The sequence below is a fragment of the Sus scrofa genome, chromosome 7, assembly GCF_054392235.1.
Source record: "Sus scrofa isolate SSC_HxYL_T2T_F1_AM1 chromosome 7, Sscrofa_HxYL_maternal_Yorkshire_Landrace_v2.0, whole genome shotgun sequence".
NCBI classification, from domain to species: domain Eukaryota; kingdom Metazoa; phylum Chordata; class Mammalia; order Artiodactyla; family Suidae; genus Sus; species Sus scrofa.
Genome location: NC_139389.1, coordinates 41,437,072 through 41,458,627, shown reverse-complemented (window position 1 = coordinate 41,458,627; position 21,556 = coordinate 41,437,072). Strand labels below are relative to the sequence as shown.

At 47.7% G+C, this 21,556-nt stretch overlaps 1 protein-coding gene across 2 annotated transcripts in view; it reads right to left on the bottom strand.

Annotated features, from left to right (window-relative positions):
• TBC1D22B (TBC1 domain family member 22B) overlaps positions 1–21,556 on the bottom strand; it is a 74,741-nt gene that overhangs the window by 33,900 nt on the left and 19,285 nt on the right. The window contains exons 3-8 of one of the 2 annotated variants that reach the window (XM_003128372.5): positions 13,210–13,517; positions 10,452–10,631; positions 9,833–9,903; positions 8,052–8,180; positions 6,765–6,830; positions 2,397–2,511 (exon numbers count right to left, since the gene is read on the bottom strand). In XM_003128372.5, coding sequence (XP_003128420.4) covers positions 2,397–2,511; positions 6,765–6,830; positions 8,052–8,180; positions 9,833–9,903; positions 10,452–10,631; positions 13,210–13,517 — 869 coding nt within the window. Of the gene's footprint in view, positions 1–2,396; positions 2,787–6,058; positions 6,831–8,051; positions 8,181–9,832; positions 9,904–10,451; positions 10,632–13,209; positions 13,518–21,556 lie in introns of those variants that run through there. The other variant, XR_014810005.1, reaches the window with a different exon arrangement.

Here is a 21,556-nt window from a genome sequence, read left to right as displayed (position 1 = left end):
GATTTACGGTACTATTTTTTCTACTTTTATTTCTGTTTGAAACTTAACATAACAAAAATGTACGGGCCCCACCTTCCTAGTTCTAGGAGAAGCTATCATAGACCCATCTGAAGTCTTGCAGAGTGAGTCTGAGTGCAGCCTTGCCAAGAAAGGCTGCCTCGCCGAGAAGGGGCAGACAGGCCCACACTTCACTGTGTAAAGGCTGTGGGTCAGCAGGTGGGGCTGACAAACCCAACACCAAGGTCGGAATGCACGTGTATCTATGGAAGAAAGGCACCGGGTGGGATGGGGTTAAGGTGGTAATGGGATGAGCGCCTTTACAAGGTAAAGGAAAATCTGGTACAAAATATAAATGATAGCTAACAAGATAATGAATATCCAATTAGAAATGCAGCTGCTGCGGATTTTCCTTAACTGGCAATAATCACTGGCAGGATTTCATGCCAGCATTCAGACCTCAAATGTAGATGAATGAATGGATTAATACCTTCCTAGGCTCATCCATTAATACTATTTCAGAAAAGTACTATTGTAAGAATTAACCCACAAACCCAAGAGATCAGCTACACTGTACTTTAATTAAGGTAAACACATAGAATTAAGGTGCCTCCAAAAACTGACCTATTACTGTGAAGGGAAAATGAAGGTTCTCCAGCAAAAGCTTTACTTATATGCTTTTTTCTTTTTCTTTTTAGGGCTGCACCCACAGCAATATGGAGATTCCCAGGCTGGGGGTGGAATGAGAGCTACAGCTGCTGGCCTACACCACAGCCACAGCAACACCATATCCGAGCCGCGTCTGTGACCCACAATACAGCTCACGGCAATGCCGGATCCTTAACCCACTGAGCGAGGCTAGGGATTGAACCCACAACCTCATGGTTCCTAGTTGGACTGTTTCTGCTGCACCATGATGGAAACTCCTACTTACAAGCTTTCGGTAGCTAAATTTTAACTTGTTTTGCTTTTGCTTAGGATCACTTAACTAGCTTGACAGAGTGGACACGAGTGACCTTCCCCCTTTCCTGAACTGGTTGCCGTCACTTAGAGGAACAAGGGACAGAATCATTCACTTGCCTTACTTTTGAGTAATGGAGAGAAAAAAAAAAAAAAGGCTGGCTCATGAAAGACCAAAACCACATCACTTTTAGTGCCACCAGAAAACTGGAATGGGAAGGATCAAGTGAGACACTTCCTATGCCCTCCCCTCCAAGGGGCTCTCACCTGTCCCGTCTCATCACCGTCCTACCCCCTGAAATGGTTTTCTTTTTTTTTTGTCTTTTGTCTTTTTAGGGCCGCACTCGCTGCATATGGAGGTTCCAGGCTAGGGGTCTAATCGGAGCTACAGCTGCTGGCCTACACCACAGCTACAGCAATGCGGGATCCGAGACTCATCTATGACCTACATCCCAGCTCACGGCAATGCCAGATCCTTAATCCACTGAGCGAGGCCAGGGATTGAACCCGCAACCTCATGGTTCCTAGTCTGATTCATTTCCGCTGCGCCACAACAGGAACACCTGCAATGGCTTCCTATAAGAACAATACCCCACCACCCCAGAGTCTGAAGACAAGGGTCCTAGTCCGAGCCCTGCCACTATCCAGGAGGCAAGGCATCGCACAACCCGTCTGTCAAATGCGGGGAGTAGACGGTGGTTTTCTAAAATCCTTTTCAATGTCCTGATTCCCAAGAGCTGTTCTTAGATTGATGAAGAGAACAAATCACTGGACCATGAAAGATGGGTTTTCCTGTGAATCTGTGAGCACAAGAGATTAAGGAAACCAGAAGGAGAAGTGGAAGATCCTGATTTAGGCCTGGCCAGAGATGGCTGGGGCTGTAAGGAAACCTAACCACCCCTGTGATGGCTAATCACTTGTTCAAAGTGCAAAGAAGCCAGTGGGGTAGGGGGTGATGGAGGAAAGGGAGAACTCAACGTCCCAGAGCGCTCCCTGGCCTATTCTATCACCTCCAACAGGAGCTGGATTCTGGCGCCACCCCTGCTCCTGAGATACAGCAGGTGAACACAAGTGTGAAGGCGTGATGTATAATCTAAAATCCTGGCTTCCAGGGATGAGGGCCTGGCTTTGAGACGGGTTCGAAACAATCCTAAAATAACCTCAGATAAACTGTCAAACCATCTGTTTATGGTAGGACATAAATATATCAATTTAATTGCTCTTGTGGCAAAGCAGCTCTTTTTAGGTGAGACCTGTGACTATTTCGAGCGCTAAGTTCCAGGTTGCTACTGCTGTTAAAACAGGTTTGGCTGTGTATCCTAAAGCCACTGTCTCGTTTTTAGCAAGATATGCCCACTGGCTGCACTCTTGGGAGAAAGCGACAAACCGCAGACAACAAAGAGCAATAGCTTGTTCGACTTGGGACGCGTGCTTCTTACCCACATATTCTGAGAGGAAGACGACAAAGAACGGAGTGACCAGGTCATTAATTCCCTGGACATACCCACTGGCAGGGTGTCGGATGGCCCAAATAAACAGAATTCGTTCGAAGATCTAGGAAAATGAGAAAGAGAGAGAGAGACGACGTGACGTTAAATGAGGGGGATGCTTTGCTTCCTTCCGTTTACCCGCCTCACAATCTAACTCAGGGCGGCTGCAGAGTTTGTAGGGAAAATCTAAAACTACTGCGGGACAAAGGAAGTATATACATAGCTGGGTTTTTTTGTTTGTTTGTTTGTCTTTTTGCCTTTTCTTTCTTTTTTTTTTTTTTTTTTTTGGTCCTTTTGCCATTTCTTGGGCCGCTCCCGCGGCATATGGAGGTTCCCAGGCTAGGGGTCCAATCGGAGCTGTAGCCGCCGGCCTACACCACAGCCACAGCAACACGGGATCCGAGCCGCGTCTGCAACCTACACCACAGCTCACGGCAACGCTGGATCCTTAATCCACTGAGTGAGGCCAGGGATCGAACCCGCAACCTCATGGGTCCTAGTTGGATTCTTTAACCACTGAGCCACAACGGAAACTCCTTTTTTGCCTTTTCTAGGGCCACTCCTGCAGCACATGGAGGTTTCCAGGCTAGGGGTCTAATCGGAGCTGTAGCCACCGGCCTCCGCCAGAGACACAGCAACGTGGGATCCAAGCCGCGTCTGTGACCTACACTACAGCTCACGGCAACGCCGGATCCTCAACCCACTGAGCGAGGCCAGGGATCAAACCCGCATCCTCATGGTTCCTAGTCAGATTGAGAACCACTGAGACACGACGGGAACTCCAAGTGCTAGATGTTTTTAAGCAGGGGTAGGGGCCTACTGCCCTTTCTCTTTCCAGAATCTAGTCGCTGTGATTAAGAAACTGGAGAAAGGAGAGAAGAGTGACATAAACGGTGGCTTAGAAAAAGGTTTGGTGTGGATGTCATTAATTCAGGCTACCACGCTCAGTTGCAGACGCTGTTCCTCTCTTTCCAGGAGCAAGCCAGCAGAGCGTCTAAGTGGTGACACATTTTCTAAATCTCTTTAGGTCATTACAGGGTTTGGAGAGGAAATGCCTTCGCTACCACCCTCTCCTTTCTCCCTGTTGAGACTGAAGGAGATCTGGATTCCATTCTAACCCAGCTTGACTAGGAACCCGGGACAGCCTGTAAATGCAGGAAGTCACTTCACATATCAGGACGCAGCCCAGGCGTCTGCTGGGACAGGAAGTCAGATAACCAAATCCTATGGATTCCTACAGCTGGGAATTTGAGAACAGGGCCTCCATGGGAAAGCCTTGTGGGTTAAGCATACTGGCCAGAGGCCGGAGGCCTGGACTGGGAGAAAGAAAAGATCACTAAGGTCCCCTTGCAGAGTCCGGCCCTGTCCCAACCTGCTAACTCCCCTGCGCTTCCACCAGGCCCTCTGAGCATTTCTCTCCTCCTCTCCGCCTAACAGTTCTCACCCCCTGGCTTCAAGCCGCTGAGCCCAACTCCTGGCTCCGACACAATTCCTGAGACTGGCTTTACCCGGGCTGCCTCATGGCTCTGCACCACAGCAGAGGATGACAGAGGTGACTGCAACTAGGGGGTGGAAGGGGGACAGGAGACCAGAGGGTCTCCATGGCACATTGGCTCTGCATGGCCCCATCAGCCAGCTCTGCAGGCAGAATGCAGAGGCCCTCTCAGAGGTCAGGTGCAAGAGGGGAAAGTAAAAGCAAAGGGCTGGGTGATTCTGGAGGTGGCCAGCTAGTGCAGGAGAGAAGTGGACTATCTGGAGACATAGCAAAGGAGGTTGCCCAGGCCCTGCATTGAGTCTGCCTTCCGGCTGGCAGAGAGCCAAGGAACACAGCTGCCTGCTCGCAGGCAGTGAGAGCAAAGCCTTGCCTGGAAGGAGCTGGCCTCTCTGCCTCCACTAGGCTGGTCCGCTTGCTCTCTGGGGCTGAGGGAAGGGCGTGACACCCTCTTTCATGTTAGGCCAACACTCCAACGGGGCCTCTCTCACACGCTCTCCTCTGCTGCGAAATGACCTCCTCCTTTCCTTGAAACTGTGGCTCAGGATCACAAAGAATACCCTGTCCTACTCTGTCTCCCCAGGCCCCCTATGGCCTGTGTCTGCCTGGTGTGTCTGTTGAAAGCTCCTCCAAGTCAGTCTTACTCCATACTGTTGGCCCCTTCGGGGCACACACACCCCTGGCGAGCAGCTTAACAACAGCCAAGTTCACGGAAGCAGGCTGTTCAGAATCAGGAGACCTGAAATAACCCCTCTCTGGGAAGGACAGGACAGTGCAGACGCACGCGCACTGTGCAGGTAAAATGCCAAAGAGATGAAAAATGAAGTGCACCAAGCCTAGTTACCAGGTGGGACCATGGAATCTTCACGACAGAAAAAGTCTGAGACAGTCTTGTCTGCCTCTGAGACACCTCTTCCTCTGGGGTGGGTAATTAATTCTGACTTGCTACAGTCAATTCTCAAGTATATTTCAGGTTTGCAAAAGCAAGTCTTTCAATATTCAGTGTTATTTCATCTTCTGCTCCTTGGTTGTCAGTTTATTCTGTTTAGGGTAACTATAGTCTGCTGGATGGAAAGGTGAGTCACGAAAAATTAGAAAGACTAGAGTTTGAGTTTCTTTCTTTATATGCAGGTTTCACTCCTAGGAGAAGCCTTTTAAATAAAATACTTCCCCTATCTCGGAGCTGTACACATGCATAGGTACAAAGTAAGTACCAGAACATCTTCAAGTTAAAATGAGGAGCAGGCAGAGCTGAGCCGTGGAAGACTGAATGAGAGACACAAAGGGATCCCGAGTGGGCTTTCAGGTTCCTTTGAGCTGACTCTTCTGGGTAAAATAATGGTGTCACCCCCAAAATCTTCTCTTATGCTAGTGGTAGGTTATGAGGGATCCCACTAGCAGACACATTATATTGAAACAGATTTATGAATATAAAATCAAACAGAAATTATTTCAAGAATTTTAATCACAGTCCTGCTTTATTCCAAGGATGAGTGAAAACAATTCAAAAAACACCTTTAGCCACTGTCCTTGCTTCTGAGAATTCAAAGAAGGAATGGAATGCAAAGGAATGCAAAGGAATTCCTAATCTTGAGGAGTTTAAATTTACTGCTTGGTCAAAAGGTAATAATCCCGCTGAAACTTTTCACAGGCTGTGCCAATTTGCTAGGTCTCAACATATCACTAATAATTTGACTTCTGGGTATATATCCAAAAGAATTTAAAACAAGGACTCAGATATCTGTATGCCCGTGTTCATGGTAGCAGCATTCACAACACCCAAGAGGTGGAAGCAACCCAAGGCCCCCTGACAGATGAATGGGTCCACGATATGTCTTATGTATTATGATATAATGGAATATCCTTCAGTCTTAAAAAGAAAGGAAATTCTGGAGTTCCCGTTGCAGCGCAGTGGAAACAAATCTGACTAGGAACCATGAGGTTGCAGGTTCGATCCCTGGCCTTGCTCAGTGGGTTAAGGATCTGGCATTGTCATGAGCTGTGGCATAGGTTGCAGATGCAGCTCGGATCTGGCGTTGCTGTGGCTGTGTCGTAGACCGGCGGCTTCAGCTCCAATTAGACCCCTAGCCTGGGAACCTCCATATGCCGTGGGTGTGGCCCTAAAAAGACAAAAAAAAAGAAAGGAAATTCTGATACATGCTACAACATGGATAAGCCTTGAAGGTATTATGCTAAATGAAACAAGCTGGTCAACAAAAGGACAAATACTGTACAATTCCACTTATTTGAGGTTCCTGGAATAGTCAAATTCACAGGCCCAGAAAGCAGAATGGCAGCTGCTGGGGAATAGAGAGGTACTGTCTTGTGGGCACAGAGCTTTGGTTTGGGGACAAGAAAAAAAGTTGTAGAGATGGATGAGGGTGATGGTTGAACAACAACATGAACATACTTAATGCCACTGAACTGTACACTTAAAAATGGTAAAATGGCACATCTTATATTATACATATTTAACACACACACACACACTACTCCCAACCTGATAAAGAGGAGCAAACACAGGACTAGGAATTCTAAGGTGTAGCTTCTAGTCTTCATTCTGTCACCAGGTCGACTTAAGACTCCAGGCAAAACTCTCAAAGTTCTACTCAGCCCACAGGTTTGTTATGAGGATCAAATGAAAATGCATAAGAAAAATGCTCTGAAAGGGCCAAGTTCCGCGTGTGAGCACAAGGTACGATCATGAGTAGCCATACACAGGCCCCTGGCTGCAGGGAGCTCCAGGCTCTCATCCGCTCAGACAGATGCCTCGCGCACAAGTGTGGGGGCGGGGGGAAGGGCCGAGGATGCTGAGTCTCCCTCACCTCCTGCACAAGCGGTTGCTGGAACAATGGAATGAGAGGGTTCGTCCGTGGAATGTCAATGTGAATCTGAAAAAGAGAAGCCATATCCAAAAACACAAATGCCAGTTTGTTCTTTTGAGAAGTTATTTCCTAAGAACTTGGAATCAAGGGAGATCAAGGGAGTGAGAGCACAATTTAGAAATAACTGACATTAAAAAAAAAAAAAAAAAAAAAAAAAAAAAGTCCAGTTAAACCTACCTGTCCATCTGGAATACATTTCCGTGGCCGCCAAGAGCTTCCTGAACAATGAGAAAACCTCCCCAAATAAACCTCTTACATCCAATAGCAATAGACTTCACAACCTAAGAGAATCACCTGCTTTTTCCTGGAGCTCTGGAGTCTGTTTTACTCTGGGCTGGTACCTATTTAACAGATGTGATCAACATGAGTTGCCCTCTTTCAGGTTCTTACATATCAATGGTTCCCAAGAACTGAAAGACCTCTGACAGCTGCGAAAACGTGCCAGGACAGGAAACCACGGGGAAAGGTTACCAAAGAGGTCACCACAGTTGGTTTTGGCCTTAGGATTTCCTAACGCCTAAGAATCCAGAGGACTGTGTCAGCAGAGGCAGAGCCTATTCCAGTTCTTGGGGCATCCTGTGGACAGCTGCGTCTCCCAGTCTGCTCCCCTCTGCAGCCACCAGACTTCTCTTCACCCCCTCCCCTTCCCCAAGGCTGTGGGGACCACTGCAGGCAATGACAGAGGCTCCCAGCCAAGGCTGCTAATGGCTGTGGCCCCTGCAGACAGACAGAAACACTGGGGTGCGGCTGCCTGAAGGACACACTGAGGTCACAGTTCAGCGGGATGGACCACTCCTGGGTGAACTCATCTTTCATCTTGTGGCCTCTAACCCTCACTCCCGTAGTGTGGTCTGTGGACCAGCAGTGCTGGCATCATCGGGGAGCTCCTAAGAGGTAAAGGTCTCACCCCAGGCTTTCTGAATTAGAATCTGCATTTTTATCATAACCCCTTGGTGGGATTTTTATCAAAATCCTAGGTGATTGGTATGCACATTAAAGTTTGAGAGGCACTGCCACTGACCAGGGGGCCCCTTCCAATTTATCCAGTTAAAATGGCTAAAATCAGAGTTACTGAATTAGAAAGAGGAGAAGCAGTTCTGAGAATAAATCCCTAACCAGCAGACCACTGCCTGGAGATGTGGAGAACCTGCATCCTGAGAGCACTTCCAGGAACCACACCTTCAGATTAGGACCAGTGAGCAGCAAGGCAGCAGGTGATGACTGTACCTGTCTGTAGGTATCCTGGTGATGCTCCTCATTTCGAGAGTCATAATACTGTTCAATGAAGCCAAAATACTCCTCCCGCTTCCGCTGCAACGTCAACTTCCTCCTCTCGGTGTTTGCTGGGAGGTAGCCCTGCAAACAGGACGGCTAGTCAGATGCGGACAGGCACTGGCTGAATGAATCATGAATTTTGATTTTAGCTTGAGCAGTGGCTTGGCAACTATCAAAGGAACGAAAGCCAGCTACCAAGAGGACAAGGGTTCTGACCACCCAGGGTCCGCCCTCTCCTTATTCAATGAGACCCACATGTGGGCAGAGGAAGCCCGGCCAGCGCTCCCAGGGCTATTCAGTCGTGCAACTTGGCGCTGCACTAGAAGTTGGCACTGATGGGGAGCCCTCCGGATCTGGCTCAGCAGAGCAGGGGACAGAGGCCAAGGGGAGGGAACTGGACCCCGGCCAGGATCTCCTTGGGCTGCGTGGGCACGAGGCGATCCTTCCAAGGGTCACGCCATATCTCGGTGGCATGCTATGTGAGTCTGTGCCAGTGACACATTCTTCTCCACCGTAACACTCAGGATTACCAGCTTAGGGAGCTGGATGGGATCTGTGACACAGCAGCTGCAACGCCCGGACACACAATTTCTGGCAGTAGCCCCCTCCGGGGCTGGCCAGAGCTCCGGGCCAAGTGTCATGCTCATCCCTGATGTGGATTCCACACTCAAGTTTGACAGCTCCTCTTCCCCTCTGTTCTCACCACATCTACTTTTAAGAGATTTCAAACTTATTAGAAGCAGCAGGAGCGATGATTACATGAGGGCTAGACTGGGGATTGGGGGTGGGAGCAGTGGGGAGAGGGCCTCCCTCTGGTCAGCAGCTAAGCAGCAGTTCCAAGGTGGGCGCCGGGGGAGCAGAGGCTGTGGTTTCTCATTTCTGAATGTCCTCACGGCACCTGGCGCCGTGCCTGGTGAACGGCAGGCCCTCAGTAAATCCTCGCTGGATGAATGAATGAATTTTACAGGCTCAGGAAATCGGAATGTTCCTATCACAGTGGCTGGCACGGTGCTCCATCACTTAGTAAGCCTGGGCCTAGTGCAGGCTTCTGGGGGATGCCCATTTATCAGCTCACAGCTGCAAAGTGGGTTTCAACCACCTTGGTTATTCCTCCTGAAGGGGGAGGGAAGCACAGGGAGTGTGGGATGTGCCCAAACAAGGGCAGCTCGCCCCCTCCTCGCTGTCCCCACCCTCCTCCTCCTCTGAGGTGCAGAGAAGGTACGACCACGACTACAGGCACAGACACGTGCTCTTCTACACGTGTGGGAAGCAACTCTCCAGCAGGTGTTTCTTTTTCTTTTTTTCTTTTTTTTTTTTTTTTTTGGTCTTTTTGCTATTTCTTGGGCCGCTCCCACGGCATATGGAGGTTCCCAGGGGTCGAATCGGAGCTGTAGCCACCGGCCTACGCCAGAGCCACAGCAACGCGGGATCCGAGCCACGTCTGCAACCTACACCACAGCTCACGGCAATGCCGGATCGTTAACCCACTGAGCAAGGGCGGGGACCGAACCCGCAACTTCATGGTTCCTAGTCGGATTCGTTAACCACTGTGCCACGACGGGAACTCCCAGCAGGTGTTTCTTTACGCACAGAAATGGGACTGCAGTCCCCTAGTCTGTCATGCCAAGTAGCAGTGGAGAAGTCTACTGGGCAGGGCTAAGGTGCCCAGGCCACCCTGGCGGGAAGAAGGGCTGTGTGCACTCGTGTTCCTCTGCACGGTGGGGAGAACTCACCGACAGGAGTCTCCAGGTCACAGGCCGGACCTCCCTGGGAACCCCGGGCCAGCTACACTTCCTCAGCTCATCTGCAAACAGACAATGGCTTTGTTGGATGTGGCCCTTCTCACAAATGCCCCAAAACAAGCCTTAGCCAGCACTGCCTGGTGCCTCCCACTGTCCCAGTAAGACCATCGCCGCCATCACCAGCAGCACCGCCACCACCACCACCAGCTACCGACAAGCACAGGGAAAAAGCCCCAGAGAGCAGCCCTGAGTGGCAGGTGCCAAGGACACGGTTCTGCAGTAGTGACCAGTCAGCTCACAGATGAGAGTCGGAGGGAAGAGAAAGACCAATGGGTGTGGATTTCAGTAAGCGTCGCCTTGAGGGAGGGAGACCCAAGCCAGAGTCGTCACTCTATGGTCTACCGGCCACAGAATCCAGTCCCACCTAACTTGGCCCCTAATTTCTAGTAACACATTTCTGACTTAATACCTGCATGTCACTTCAATGGGCACCAGATCAGGAGATGCTGGAAAAGTAAAAGAGGGAAGAATAAAGAGCAGTAGCTTCCAGGTCTCTGAGAATTCCAGTCACCAAGAGGTCCTGGCCTGCCTGAGGCTCATGGGGACTCACCCAAGTCAGTGTTGTGGCTGGAGAGAAGCTGGCGGAATTTTTCTAGGCGGGTTTTCTCCCGGACAGTCATCGGGGGTGCCCCAGAGGCGTTCTGGTCTGAGATCCGGGCAACGAGGGGGATGATGGGTCGGAGAGGGAGTGACTGCTGTTTGTGGAGTGGGTTCCTCAGGCACGTGTCACCTGGGAGAATGTGATAGAGAAGGAGAGTAGGCTGGGTGCAGGTGGTGATCGGGAGACCCCACACCTGACAGTTCAGCACGGGCTCTGCGCTGCCCGAGGGGGCTCATGTGGGGCAGCTGGGGATGGAAACCCAGCCAGCTCCACTTGCCTGCCCAGGGCCTGAGTGGAGTGAACGTTAAAGCAGCTGACTCGTAGAGGGTGAAAGGGAAGCAGTTGGTCAGAGCCCTTTCTCGTCCACACCAAGGTGCCTCGTGTGTCAATGGAGACCACAGCGGCTGTAGCAACTTTGACTATGTTTTTGGTGACTTCGGGGGAAAATGAATCATTTTCTTTCTACCCTAACCTGGAACTTTTCTTTGGGGCAATGCAGTCAAAGGCAGGGCTGGCCTTCCGTTCACACATCACAGAGCGCATGGAAAAGAAGGACACGGTGGAGCACACTGCAGCACACGGAGGCAGCTGCTCGCCCCAGGCGGCTGCCCCAAGGGCAGAGATGCTCAACATCTGGCACAACTCTCACCTGTTCTTGGCCCACCATGTACCCTGCACACCAGGCCAGAGGCTCTGGCCAGGGGCAGGCCCGCTCTGAGTGGCTGCGGTTCCTCTGCACGCCTACACTTCTCACCAAAAAAAGCCAGCTTTTAATTCTGCCAGGATGTGATTGAAATAACAGGAACACAGACTCAAGCTGAACTCTATGTCTGGTTTGGAAACTTCTAAACTAGACGGCAGGTAGAGAAATGAGCAGAGGACTGACATTTACTGAACGCTTAATATGCATAAAGAATCATGCTAGGAGTTCCCGTTGTGGCTCAGTGGTTAATGAATCTGACTAGGAATCATAAGGACGCAGGTTCAATCCCTGGCCTAGCTCAGTGGGTTAAGGATCCAGTGTTGCTGTGAGCTGTGGTGTAGGTCACAGACGTGGCTCGGATCCCATGCTGCTGTGGCTCTGGCGAAGGCCGGTGGCTACAGCTCCAACTGGACCCCTAGCCTGGGAACCTCCATGTGCCGCGAGTGCAGCCCTAAAAAAAAAAAAAAAAAATCATGCTGGTCATATCCACACATGACCTCTCATTTGGTCCTTACAAGACTTGGTAGGAGTTCCCCACTGGTTTAGAGAGGAGGAAACTGCAGCTCAGAGAGGTAAGTAACCTGTGGGGAGAGCTGGGACAGCACCTTAGCTCTGACTCTAAAACCCTTCTGTATTTTACTACTCCCAACAAAACTCATGACTGTCCTTTCGTGACTCATATTCTTTAGGCATTTGGGCCTTAAAAAGCAGTAGTCACAGCAAGAATTAAACAGTGAACACTCCTCAGCCAGCACAACTAGGTTAACAGGAACAAGAGCCACATAGGACTTGGCTTGGATCCCTGGTGCTACATGGGGCCTGGGAGACGCAGACCACACACCACAGAGTGAGGCCGACCTGCACCTCCGGAGTCAGGGGTCACAGACAGGTGTCCACAGGAAGAAGCCCTATAACGGGAATGTTCTGGGCGGTCTGGCTGAACAAGGGCAGCTCATTAGGGACCATGGTGGGGTCTTCCTTATACTAGGACCCTCTGGAGACCCTCAAACATGGAGTGAGGACACTTCTTGTAGCCTATAGCTATGGCCACATGGTCAACAGACCCTGAATGCCTGCAACGGGCACAGCGTGCAGGTGGGGCCCAAATCGGTGATGGAAAGGGACTATGGAATGATCGGAAAGGGTCTTACAGCCTAATTTCACGACCACAGCCTCAGTCCAAAACTGTAAAAGCAGCTCTCTCACAACGTGAGCCGGGACACACTCTAGGGCTCTGACCTCCTGCGTCCCTTTCAGCCTTTACCAGTCAGCTGCTTTAACTTTCACTCCGACGAGGGCCCTTCCCTCTCAGCGCAGAATAACTGGCTTTCATAAAACCCTGTAGGACAACCTTAAATACAGCAATAATTTAAGACTCTGACATTTAACAGAGTACACCGAGCAACCCCAAACATCTGATAAAACCACCATCATCTCAGCCAGTTACTGCTGCCAGTTTCCTGAGAAAAAGCAGAAGGGGTACCTCCTCCTCCTGCCCCACCCAACCTGGTGGGCTGGGAGCTGTGACACAGGGACCCTGTTCCTCAGGAACAGGAAAAAGACAACCTGAATGCTGGTGGTTGTTCTCCACAGCTGAGGAGGTCAACCAACAGAGCCAAACATGTATGAAATTCAGCCACTAACAACTTGAACTGCATTTCATGGGTATTCTTCAACCTGACCAGGACTAAAACAATGCGAAGCAATCGAACCACAAAAGTTTGGACCCCACCGCAGGGAAAGGAAGAAGAGAATGGCAGGCAACGGTGGGTGTCAGGAGGTGAAGCCCCAGGTCCCAGAGCCAGGCAGCCATTTGGGTGGGGGTGGGAGAAACAAGGCCAGCTCATGACCAGTTAGGTTCCCTGACATCACCTCTCAGGCCGGAGCTTGCTTACTTATCATCCAATGCAAGATCTGAGGGATGTTCTAAAGAAAAATTGGTTTTACTTAAAATCTACTCTGCTGAAAAGGTGGAACCTATGGAGGGGAGCAGGACGAACTTACTGGAATTTCTGGACAGCTGAGCATCACTGCTGGACTTTATGACCTTGTAGCTGGCCGGAACATCGGATGTTGTGGACTGGGACCGTTCTGGTTTCACCCTCAGCTTGCTGTGGTTTTCTAGCACTTGGGCGGCAGTTGCCAAAGCAACTTTTGAGTTCACAGTTTGGAAAGCAGGGGAGGAAAAGTCCTCTTCCTCATCATCGCCAATGTCCCAAGCATCGCTGGTGTTCCGGGCAAACTCATGAAAACTGGAAGCCTTCTTACTCTTCAGAGGAACCGTGTTGACTTTTGACCGTTCTTTAATGAAGCTTTAAGAAAGGAGACACCGTTACCAAGGGAATGGTCTGACACATCTTAACATCGAGTGCTTAATATCAATAGCATCACAAACTGTCTCATGCACACTCATTACCTTCTTCAAACACAAAATATCCACATCCATTCCTCACCCAGGCCAGCCCTATGCTGCAGAGACAGATGAAACTAAGACACCGTGCTCTCCAAAGAGTCCGCGTGCCCTTCTACTCCTCCCAGTCCCTTGCGCTCAGGTGAGCCTGTATGATTGGTTCTGGCCAGTGCGCTGAGGAGAGAAGTGAGGCAGTCACTTCCAAGCCAAGGGACAGAACAGGTGTGAGTTCTCCAGAAGCTCTCCTCTACTGTGATCACTGGAGGGGCTCCAGAGGGTGGTGCCTCCCTCAGCTGGAAAAAAGAGTGACTATGGGGAGCAGAGCCTGCCCTCCACACCCACCTGACTCTCCCCTGGACAAGTGGCATGACCAAGGGGAGCAAGAAGTAAGCTTTTGCGTTCCGGTTCACTGAGATTTCAGAATTCATCTGTTACAGCAACATAAACTTTTTTTTTTTTTTGAGTAGGACATCAACTACTGGTAGAACAAGAGATCATATTAGGTAGCCCCTATGTGTTCGTAAGCATTGAGTTCCACCATGAACAAGCTGTTCCCTGTTTACTCTGATGAGGTCCTGTTGCCCTCGAGGAGAGATACGACTTTGGTGCCACTCTTTTGTTTAACAAAGCCACGGCATAAAGACAAAAAAAAAAAAAAAAGGAGTTCCTGTCGTGGCGCAGTGGTTAATGAATCTGACGAGGAACCATGAGGTTGCGGGTTCGATCCCTGGCCTCGCTCAGTGGGTTAAGGATCCGGTGTTGCCGTGAGCTGTGGTGTAGGTCGTAGACATGGCTCGGATCCCGAGTTGCTGTGGCTGTGGTGTAGGCTGGCAGCAACAGCTCCGATTGGACCCCTTGCCTGGGTCCAATTGGACCTCCGTATGCCAAGGGAGTGGCCCTAAAAGGACAAAAAGACAAAAAAACAAACAAACAAAAAAAACAAAAAACAAGGGCAGCCTCAGGATCAATTTTTTTTTTTTTTTTGTTATTTCTTTGGGGCCGCTCCCACGGCATATGGAGGTTCCCAGGCTAGGGGTCTAATCGGAGCTGTAGCCACTAGCCTACACCAGAGCCACAGCAACACAGGATCCGAGCCACGTCTGCAATCTACACCACAGCTCACGGCAACGCCGGATCGTTAACCCACTGAGCAAGGGCAGGGACCGAACCCGCAACCTCATGGTTCCTAGTCGGATTCGTTAACCACTGCGCCACGACGGGAACTCCAGGATCAATATTTTTTAAGCAACAGGGTTTGGCTTAGAATGAATGAGATTGTTTTGTGTTTCACTGTATTTATTTTTAAGGTTACTTTCTATTTTTGGCAAATAGTATTGGTTTTCCACTTAACAGAAGTTTTCTACTTATTTTTTAAAATAAACCTTATTGCGTATATAAAATGTGTTTTTTTCAAATGCATTTAGCAAATAACAGTATAGAATACCATAAAAAAAACCCTGTGGAGATGATACATGATGGAAGTTTGAGAAACACTACATTAACTTGTTGAGAAAAGAATGCCTAATCCTAAGAATCATGTCATCCCTACTTTCCTGAATTTTTCCTCTGTCTTCCCCTTAAGGTCTGGTTCCAGGGGACTATGTGGTTGGAACATTGCTTTTTTCTTTTTTCTTTTTGTCTTTTTAGGGCCGCACCCATGGCTTATGGAAGTTCCCAGGCTAGGGGTCAAGCCCTGACCTACGCCACAGCCACAGCAACTCGGGATCCGAGCCGCGTCTGCGACCTACACATCAGCTCATAGCCACGCCGGTTTTTTAACCCACTGAGCGAGGCCAAGGATCGAACCCACATCCTCATGGATCCTAGTGGGATTCATTACTGCTGAACCACTATGGGAACTCCAGGTCATTTCTAATTCGGTTTTATCTAGCATCCCTCATACCCAGGTAGGGAAGCAAAGGGTAGAGTCTCGTGTAAGTTTACACCTGAGGACTGGAATGTGGTGGAGTAAAAACGTTATTAAAACGCTTCATTGTTTCCCTTGACAAGACTGGGCAACTCTAAAAACAAGGCTCTGCCAGGAGAGCTGAAGTGCCTCCATTTCCAGGAGATATTTTCTCCCTTGGGGTAGGGGGTGAGTGGTCCAAAATCCATCCCATCTCCCTAAATACATCCAATATTTATTCTGAAGGATATCTGTTATTTTTTGCTTTTTTTTTTTTTTTTTTTTTTTGTCTTTTTGCCTTTACTAGGGCCGGGCCGCTTCCTACAGCATATGGAAGTTCCCAGGCTAGGGGTGGAATCGGAGCTGTAGCCACTGGCCTACGCCAGAGCCACAGCAAAGTGGGATCCAAGCAGCATCTGCAACTTAGACCACACCTCACGGCAATGCCAGATCCTTAACCCACTGAGCAAGGCCAGGGATCGAACCCACAACCTCATGGTTCCAGTCGGATTCGTTAACCACTGTGCCACGATGGGAACTCCAAAGATATCTGTTATAAACATTGATAAATGCAGACTGGTAACCCATGCAGCTCATCAGAGCATCCCTATTATTAACAGCAAAAAGGAGTAAGATATCACTGAGGCATTATTTTTTTCAAACACCAGTCTCACACTGAGTAAAATACATCACACAGATGCAAGAGATATTTTAAGATTACAAGATGTGATGGTTCAAATGTGATGGAAACAAGATACCATCTTCTACCCATTACATGACCAAAGATTTAAAGACACATCCTCTTCAGTGCTGACCAAGGTATAATGAGACTAGCTCTCTAGTATCACCGGTGGGGGGTGTATGTATACCTTCTAGAAAACAATCTGGCAACATACACACTATGAGCCTTAAAGTGGTCCATAATCTCTGACCATAAGAAAATAATCAGAGAGTCAAAGATGATTTAAAATAGTTTATAATGGTATTATTTATTCTGGTTAAAAACTGCAAACAACATAAACATCTAGAAAGTGCAAATGATGGAACATATTATGGTTCAGCCACCAGATGGAATGTTATATTGCCATCGAAAATCACATCTTCAAGGCTATTTAATAACACTAGAAAATGATCTCAATAAAGTGAAAGTTGAGCCAAAATTATTATATATTTTTTATGATCTCTATATTTTTAAGAAAGTATATGCATAGAAAAGGCCAGGAAGAAAATGCATCAAAATGTTAACGTTGCTTATCTCTGGGCTGTGGAATTAGAAGTGATATTTAATTTTTATACTTCTCTGAATTATTCATGTTTTCTACAATGAGCATATTATTTTTATTAATCACTGGAAAAGGTTGTTTTGTTGGCTTCCCTCAGTCTCCAAAGAAAGAATACTTATAAACCTAACTGAATGAACAATCAAAAATGAACAAGATGGGAGTTCCCACTGTGGCCCAGCAGAAATGAATCCGACTAGCATGCATGAGGATGCAGGTTCAATTCCTGGCCTTGCTCAGTGGGTCGGGGATCCATCATTGCCGTGAGCTGATGTTTAGGTTGCGGACATGGCTTGAATCCTGCATTGCTGTGGCTGTGGGGAAGGCCAGCAGCTGTAGCTCTGATTCGACCCCTAGCCTGGGAACTTCCATATGCCATGGGTGTGGCCCTAAAAAGCAAAAAAGCCAAAACCAAAACCAAAAATGAACAGGAGCACAAATCAAAGAAAATAAAATCGAGGCTATGCAGCGCAAAAATCTGGAGGTCAAAAAACCACCCATGAGCCAGGGTAAATTACTCCTCTGCAGACTTGCTGAGGCTGCATGTTCTGGACCCATCACAATGACTACTGCTTCTCTGCAAAAGAGGATCCAGGATCCACAACCTGCAGTATGCATCTCGGGGGAGGGGGGTGGTCCACTGTCAAGAACAAATAGGCAGATGTCTGAGAAAGAAGATTTGCCATCCAAAAAACGCTGCACAGGAGTATGTGCTTATTACTGTTGCTTTCCTCCTTGGAGACCATGTGTCCCTCACTCCGGACTGCACGTGATGAATCCAACCGAGTGATGTGGAGAACTCTGGATCCCAAGGTTACCCTTTTTTGCCCCCTGGTTGATGTTTCCTAAATACCCTCTTGATATCTTAAGAATTGCTTAAATAAACCATGAATCAAGAAGCTGAATTGCAACTCAGGTCAAAGAACTGACTGGATGCTGATAGTTTAACATGGGGTGCCGCACATGCACACCCTGGAATGCGTTAAAACACTACGCCAAGAGGTGGGCAGCACTGAGTGTTGGCTTCTGACAGGAGCTGAACTTTGTATACAAATGAAGAAGGTAAATCAGCTGAGTAGTGGGTTTGTGTTTGTTATCTTTTTCTTTACACCTTTTTATACAGTTAAAGCAATTCACTATATTTTTTGAAGCAGATGAAGGTTCAAAATAAGTGAACTAGATTAAGAATTAGAATGTACTCATGGGAGTTCCCGTCGTGGTGCAGTGGTTAATGAATCCGACTAGGAACCATGAGGTTGCGGGTTCGATCCCTGCTCTTGCTCAGTGGGCTAATGATCCGGCGTTGCCATGAGCTGTGGTGTAGGTCGCAGATGTGGCCTGGATCCCGCGTTGCTGTGGCTCTGGCGTAGGCCAGTGGTTATAGCTCTGATTAGACCCCTAGCCTGGGAACCTCCCATATGCCGCCGGAGCGGCCCAAGAAATGGGAAAAAAAAAAAAAAAGACAAACCAACAAAGAATTAGAATGTACTCAGATGAAGACTTCTGCAAAAAGAAACTGGAAGGAAATATTCTAACACAATGAAGAGGAAAGGAAGGGAGGAAAGGCTGTTATATCACCTGTGACAGGAAGATGCCAGAGTTTTCAAGCTGACCATTTAGAGGCTGCCAGAAGTTATTTTAGGGATACCTACCTCACAAGACCCCAACACACCAGCCAGTTAAAAAAAGGCAGCTCTCTCCTTTCATGGAAGAAGAGGTTGGTACGGACAGATCAGCAGAATGAAAGAGGAGTGTGAGAGTGAAGAGGCACCTGGGTTACCACTCGGAGGAAGTAGAAGGGTCTACAGACCAGCAACAATGATGGGGAGATTTAAGGCTTTGAAGCTTTTCCATGTTTATTAATGTTATTTTCTTCAGAAGAGATAACCTAGGAGTTCCCGTTGTGGCACAGTGGAGATGAATCCGACTAGGAACCCTGAAGTCTCGGGTTCGATCCCTGGCCTTGCTCAGTAGGTTAAGGATCTGGCATTGCCATGAACTGTGGTGTAGTTCGCAGATGCAGCTTGGATCCTGCATTGCTGTGGCTGTGGTGTAGGCCGGCATCTGTAGCTCTGATTGGACCCCTAGCCTGGGACCCTCAATATGCCGTGAGTATAGCCCTAAAAAGAAAAAAAAAAGAAGAGATAACATAAATTCATAAGAGTTAACATTTATTGGCTAGCCACTCGGTTCCAGGCTCTGTACTAATATTTACATATACCCATTTTCTTATTAATGCTCATTCATAAGCCTACAAGGTACTATTATTATTATTTCTATTTACAGATGAGGAAACTGAGGCTTGCTGAGGTCATGAACAGGCAGTGAAGTCTGGGCCCAAATCCAGGTCTATGGGACCACAGAGCCTGCAGGCACTCTCTAACTACTCTACCCTGAAAAACTGGTTAAAGAGAAGAGGGTTGAGGACTAGTAGATCTGCAGCCTGGGAAGAGGTGCCAAGCAAACTGAGCACATAACACCACAGCTATAGTGTCCCCAAATGCACACAGCTGACAGCCCTAACATTTCTGCTTTGCAGGAAGAATCTGTCTACATAGAACGGGCTGTGTGTGTGTTGGCTGCTCGAATGGGAAGAAACCACATCTAGGGATGTGGTCCTCGGAGAAATATCTCTCCTTCCCTCTGATCCCAGCGGTCACAGTTTAAAAAAAAAAAAAAAAAAAAAAAGTCAATCTAGGTAATTCTAGCTGGAGGTGCCCCTGGATTATAGGCTGCCTCATCTTTTTTTCTTTTTTTTTGTCTTTTCTAGGAGGCCCCTGTGGCATATGGAGGTTCCCAGGCCAGAGGTCTAATCACAGCTGTAGCCACTCTCCTACACCAGAGCCATAGCAATGCGGGATCCGAGCCGTGCCTGCAACCAACACCATAGCTCATGGCAACACCAGACCCTTAACCCAAGGAGCAAGGCCAGGGATTGAACCCAAAACCTCATGGTTCCTAGTCGGATTCGTTAAACACTGAGCCACAACAGGAACTCCTAGGCTGCCTCATCTTAACATAGTCCAAACTAATCTATAACTAACCCAAGGTATAATAATGCCACAGTGTGGCTTGACGTTCAACCAAAATTACTTAAACAGAACTGTATCAAAGTTACAAACAAACTGGCTTTTGACAGACCACACCACACCTCCTTACACCTTTATGCAAATTATAGTTGAAAAAGCACTTTCAGGAGTTCCCCTTATGTCTCAGCAGTAATGAACCCGACCAGTAGGTTGCAGATACGGCAGACCCCCCTAGCCTGGGAACTTCTATAAGCCGTGAGTATGGCCCTAAAAAGAGAAAAAAAAAAAAAAAAAAAGCGCTTTCACAGATACCTCACTTAATCCTCATAACAGCTCTATGAGGTGAGTTGCATTACTTGTATTGTACGGCACGAAGGGTCAGAGAGGTTAGATAATTTGCCCAAGATCTTGGAGCTAGTAAGTGATGAAGTAAATGGGATTCAAGAAGTTCAGGTGTGTGACACTAAAAACTCACAAAAAACATAATAAATGGCACTCTGAGAGAAACTTTGTTGTTTGATTAATAATAACTTGTTAAATGATAACATAAACACAAGAATATTTTGAGAAAGAGTGCCTACAGGCTATCTGGGTTAGGAAACAAAAGATCGATCATTCTGTAATTCGATTAATGCTATACTGTTTTACTGGCATAGCTGTTCATTTAATAGAAATACAACACACTTATTTAGAAAAATAACGTTTGACACAACAAGGGGTGTGAAGGAAGTGGGGAATTTGGTAGATCCGGTCCTATCAATAACTAGAGTGGCTTCATGCAAATTAGATTTATAACTCAGAACTAGGATATCAATTCAGGAAACAATAAATTTAGAAGTTTATCATACCATCAAGAGGCCAATGGGGCCGCTCTGCAGTAAGACTAGTTTTATCTGAGCTATAAAAATTATTGCAGGCAATATTATCACTAATGGTAATAATTTGGCAAATTGAAGTCAATATACACAGATGGGGAATGACTCTTCTGTGCTCATGCACTTTAGATGATTGAAGACCCAGTGCAAAGGCTTCTGCTGTATGAGGATTAACCACACAGTAATTAATGGCAGCCTGAAGTGGAATGATAATCATGCAGCGGAGAAAGTAATAAAAACGTCCCAACAAAGGTACTAAAATAAGAGCGATAAATGTTTTATAGTAACAATCTGGAACTGCACAATGGTCCAGTGCAGACCTAGATGTTGTCCCACATTGTAGAGTGGTAATACCAAGCCGCCACACGCATGAAGAAGGGATGCAATTTATTCAGCGACAATTACATTCTTCCCAAATTGTACAGCTGAAGAACTACTTCTATTGTAAGTATGAATGCAACTCTGCTGAATGATCAGTGGAAACATTCACAGTTTTATATCACTAATAGGTGGGGAAAACCTATTTAAAAGTATATAAAGTTTGCCTTGGCAGTCTGGGATATGGTGATATTCCTCAAGACCTGACCTAAATACAGAATAGGGGAAAACTCAGTTGATGACAGGTGCAAAAAAGGTATGTTGACTCTGACTCAAACGTAAAATAGGATAGCACAACTCATTACCTTATATACAGGTGGATGGTGGCTTGTATGCTTGCCATGTGTTTATCAAAGCCCGCCATAAACTATACTGGAACAGGTCTATTACCAATCAACAAATCCTGGCTATGAACAGGACTGGCTACAAGGAACAGGATACTCAACTACGATGCTAAGTTGCAAAGACCGAGA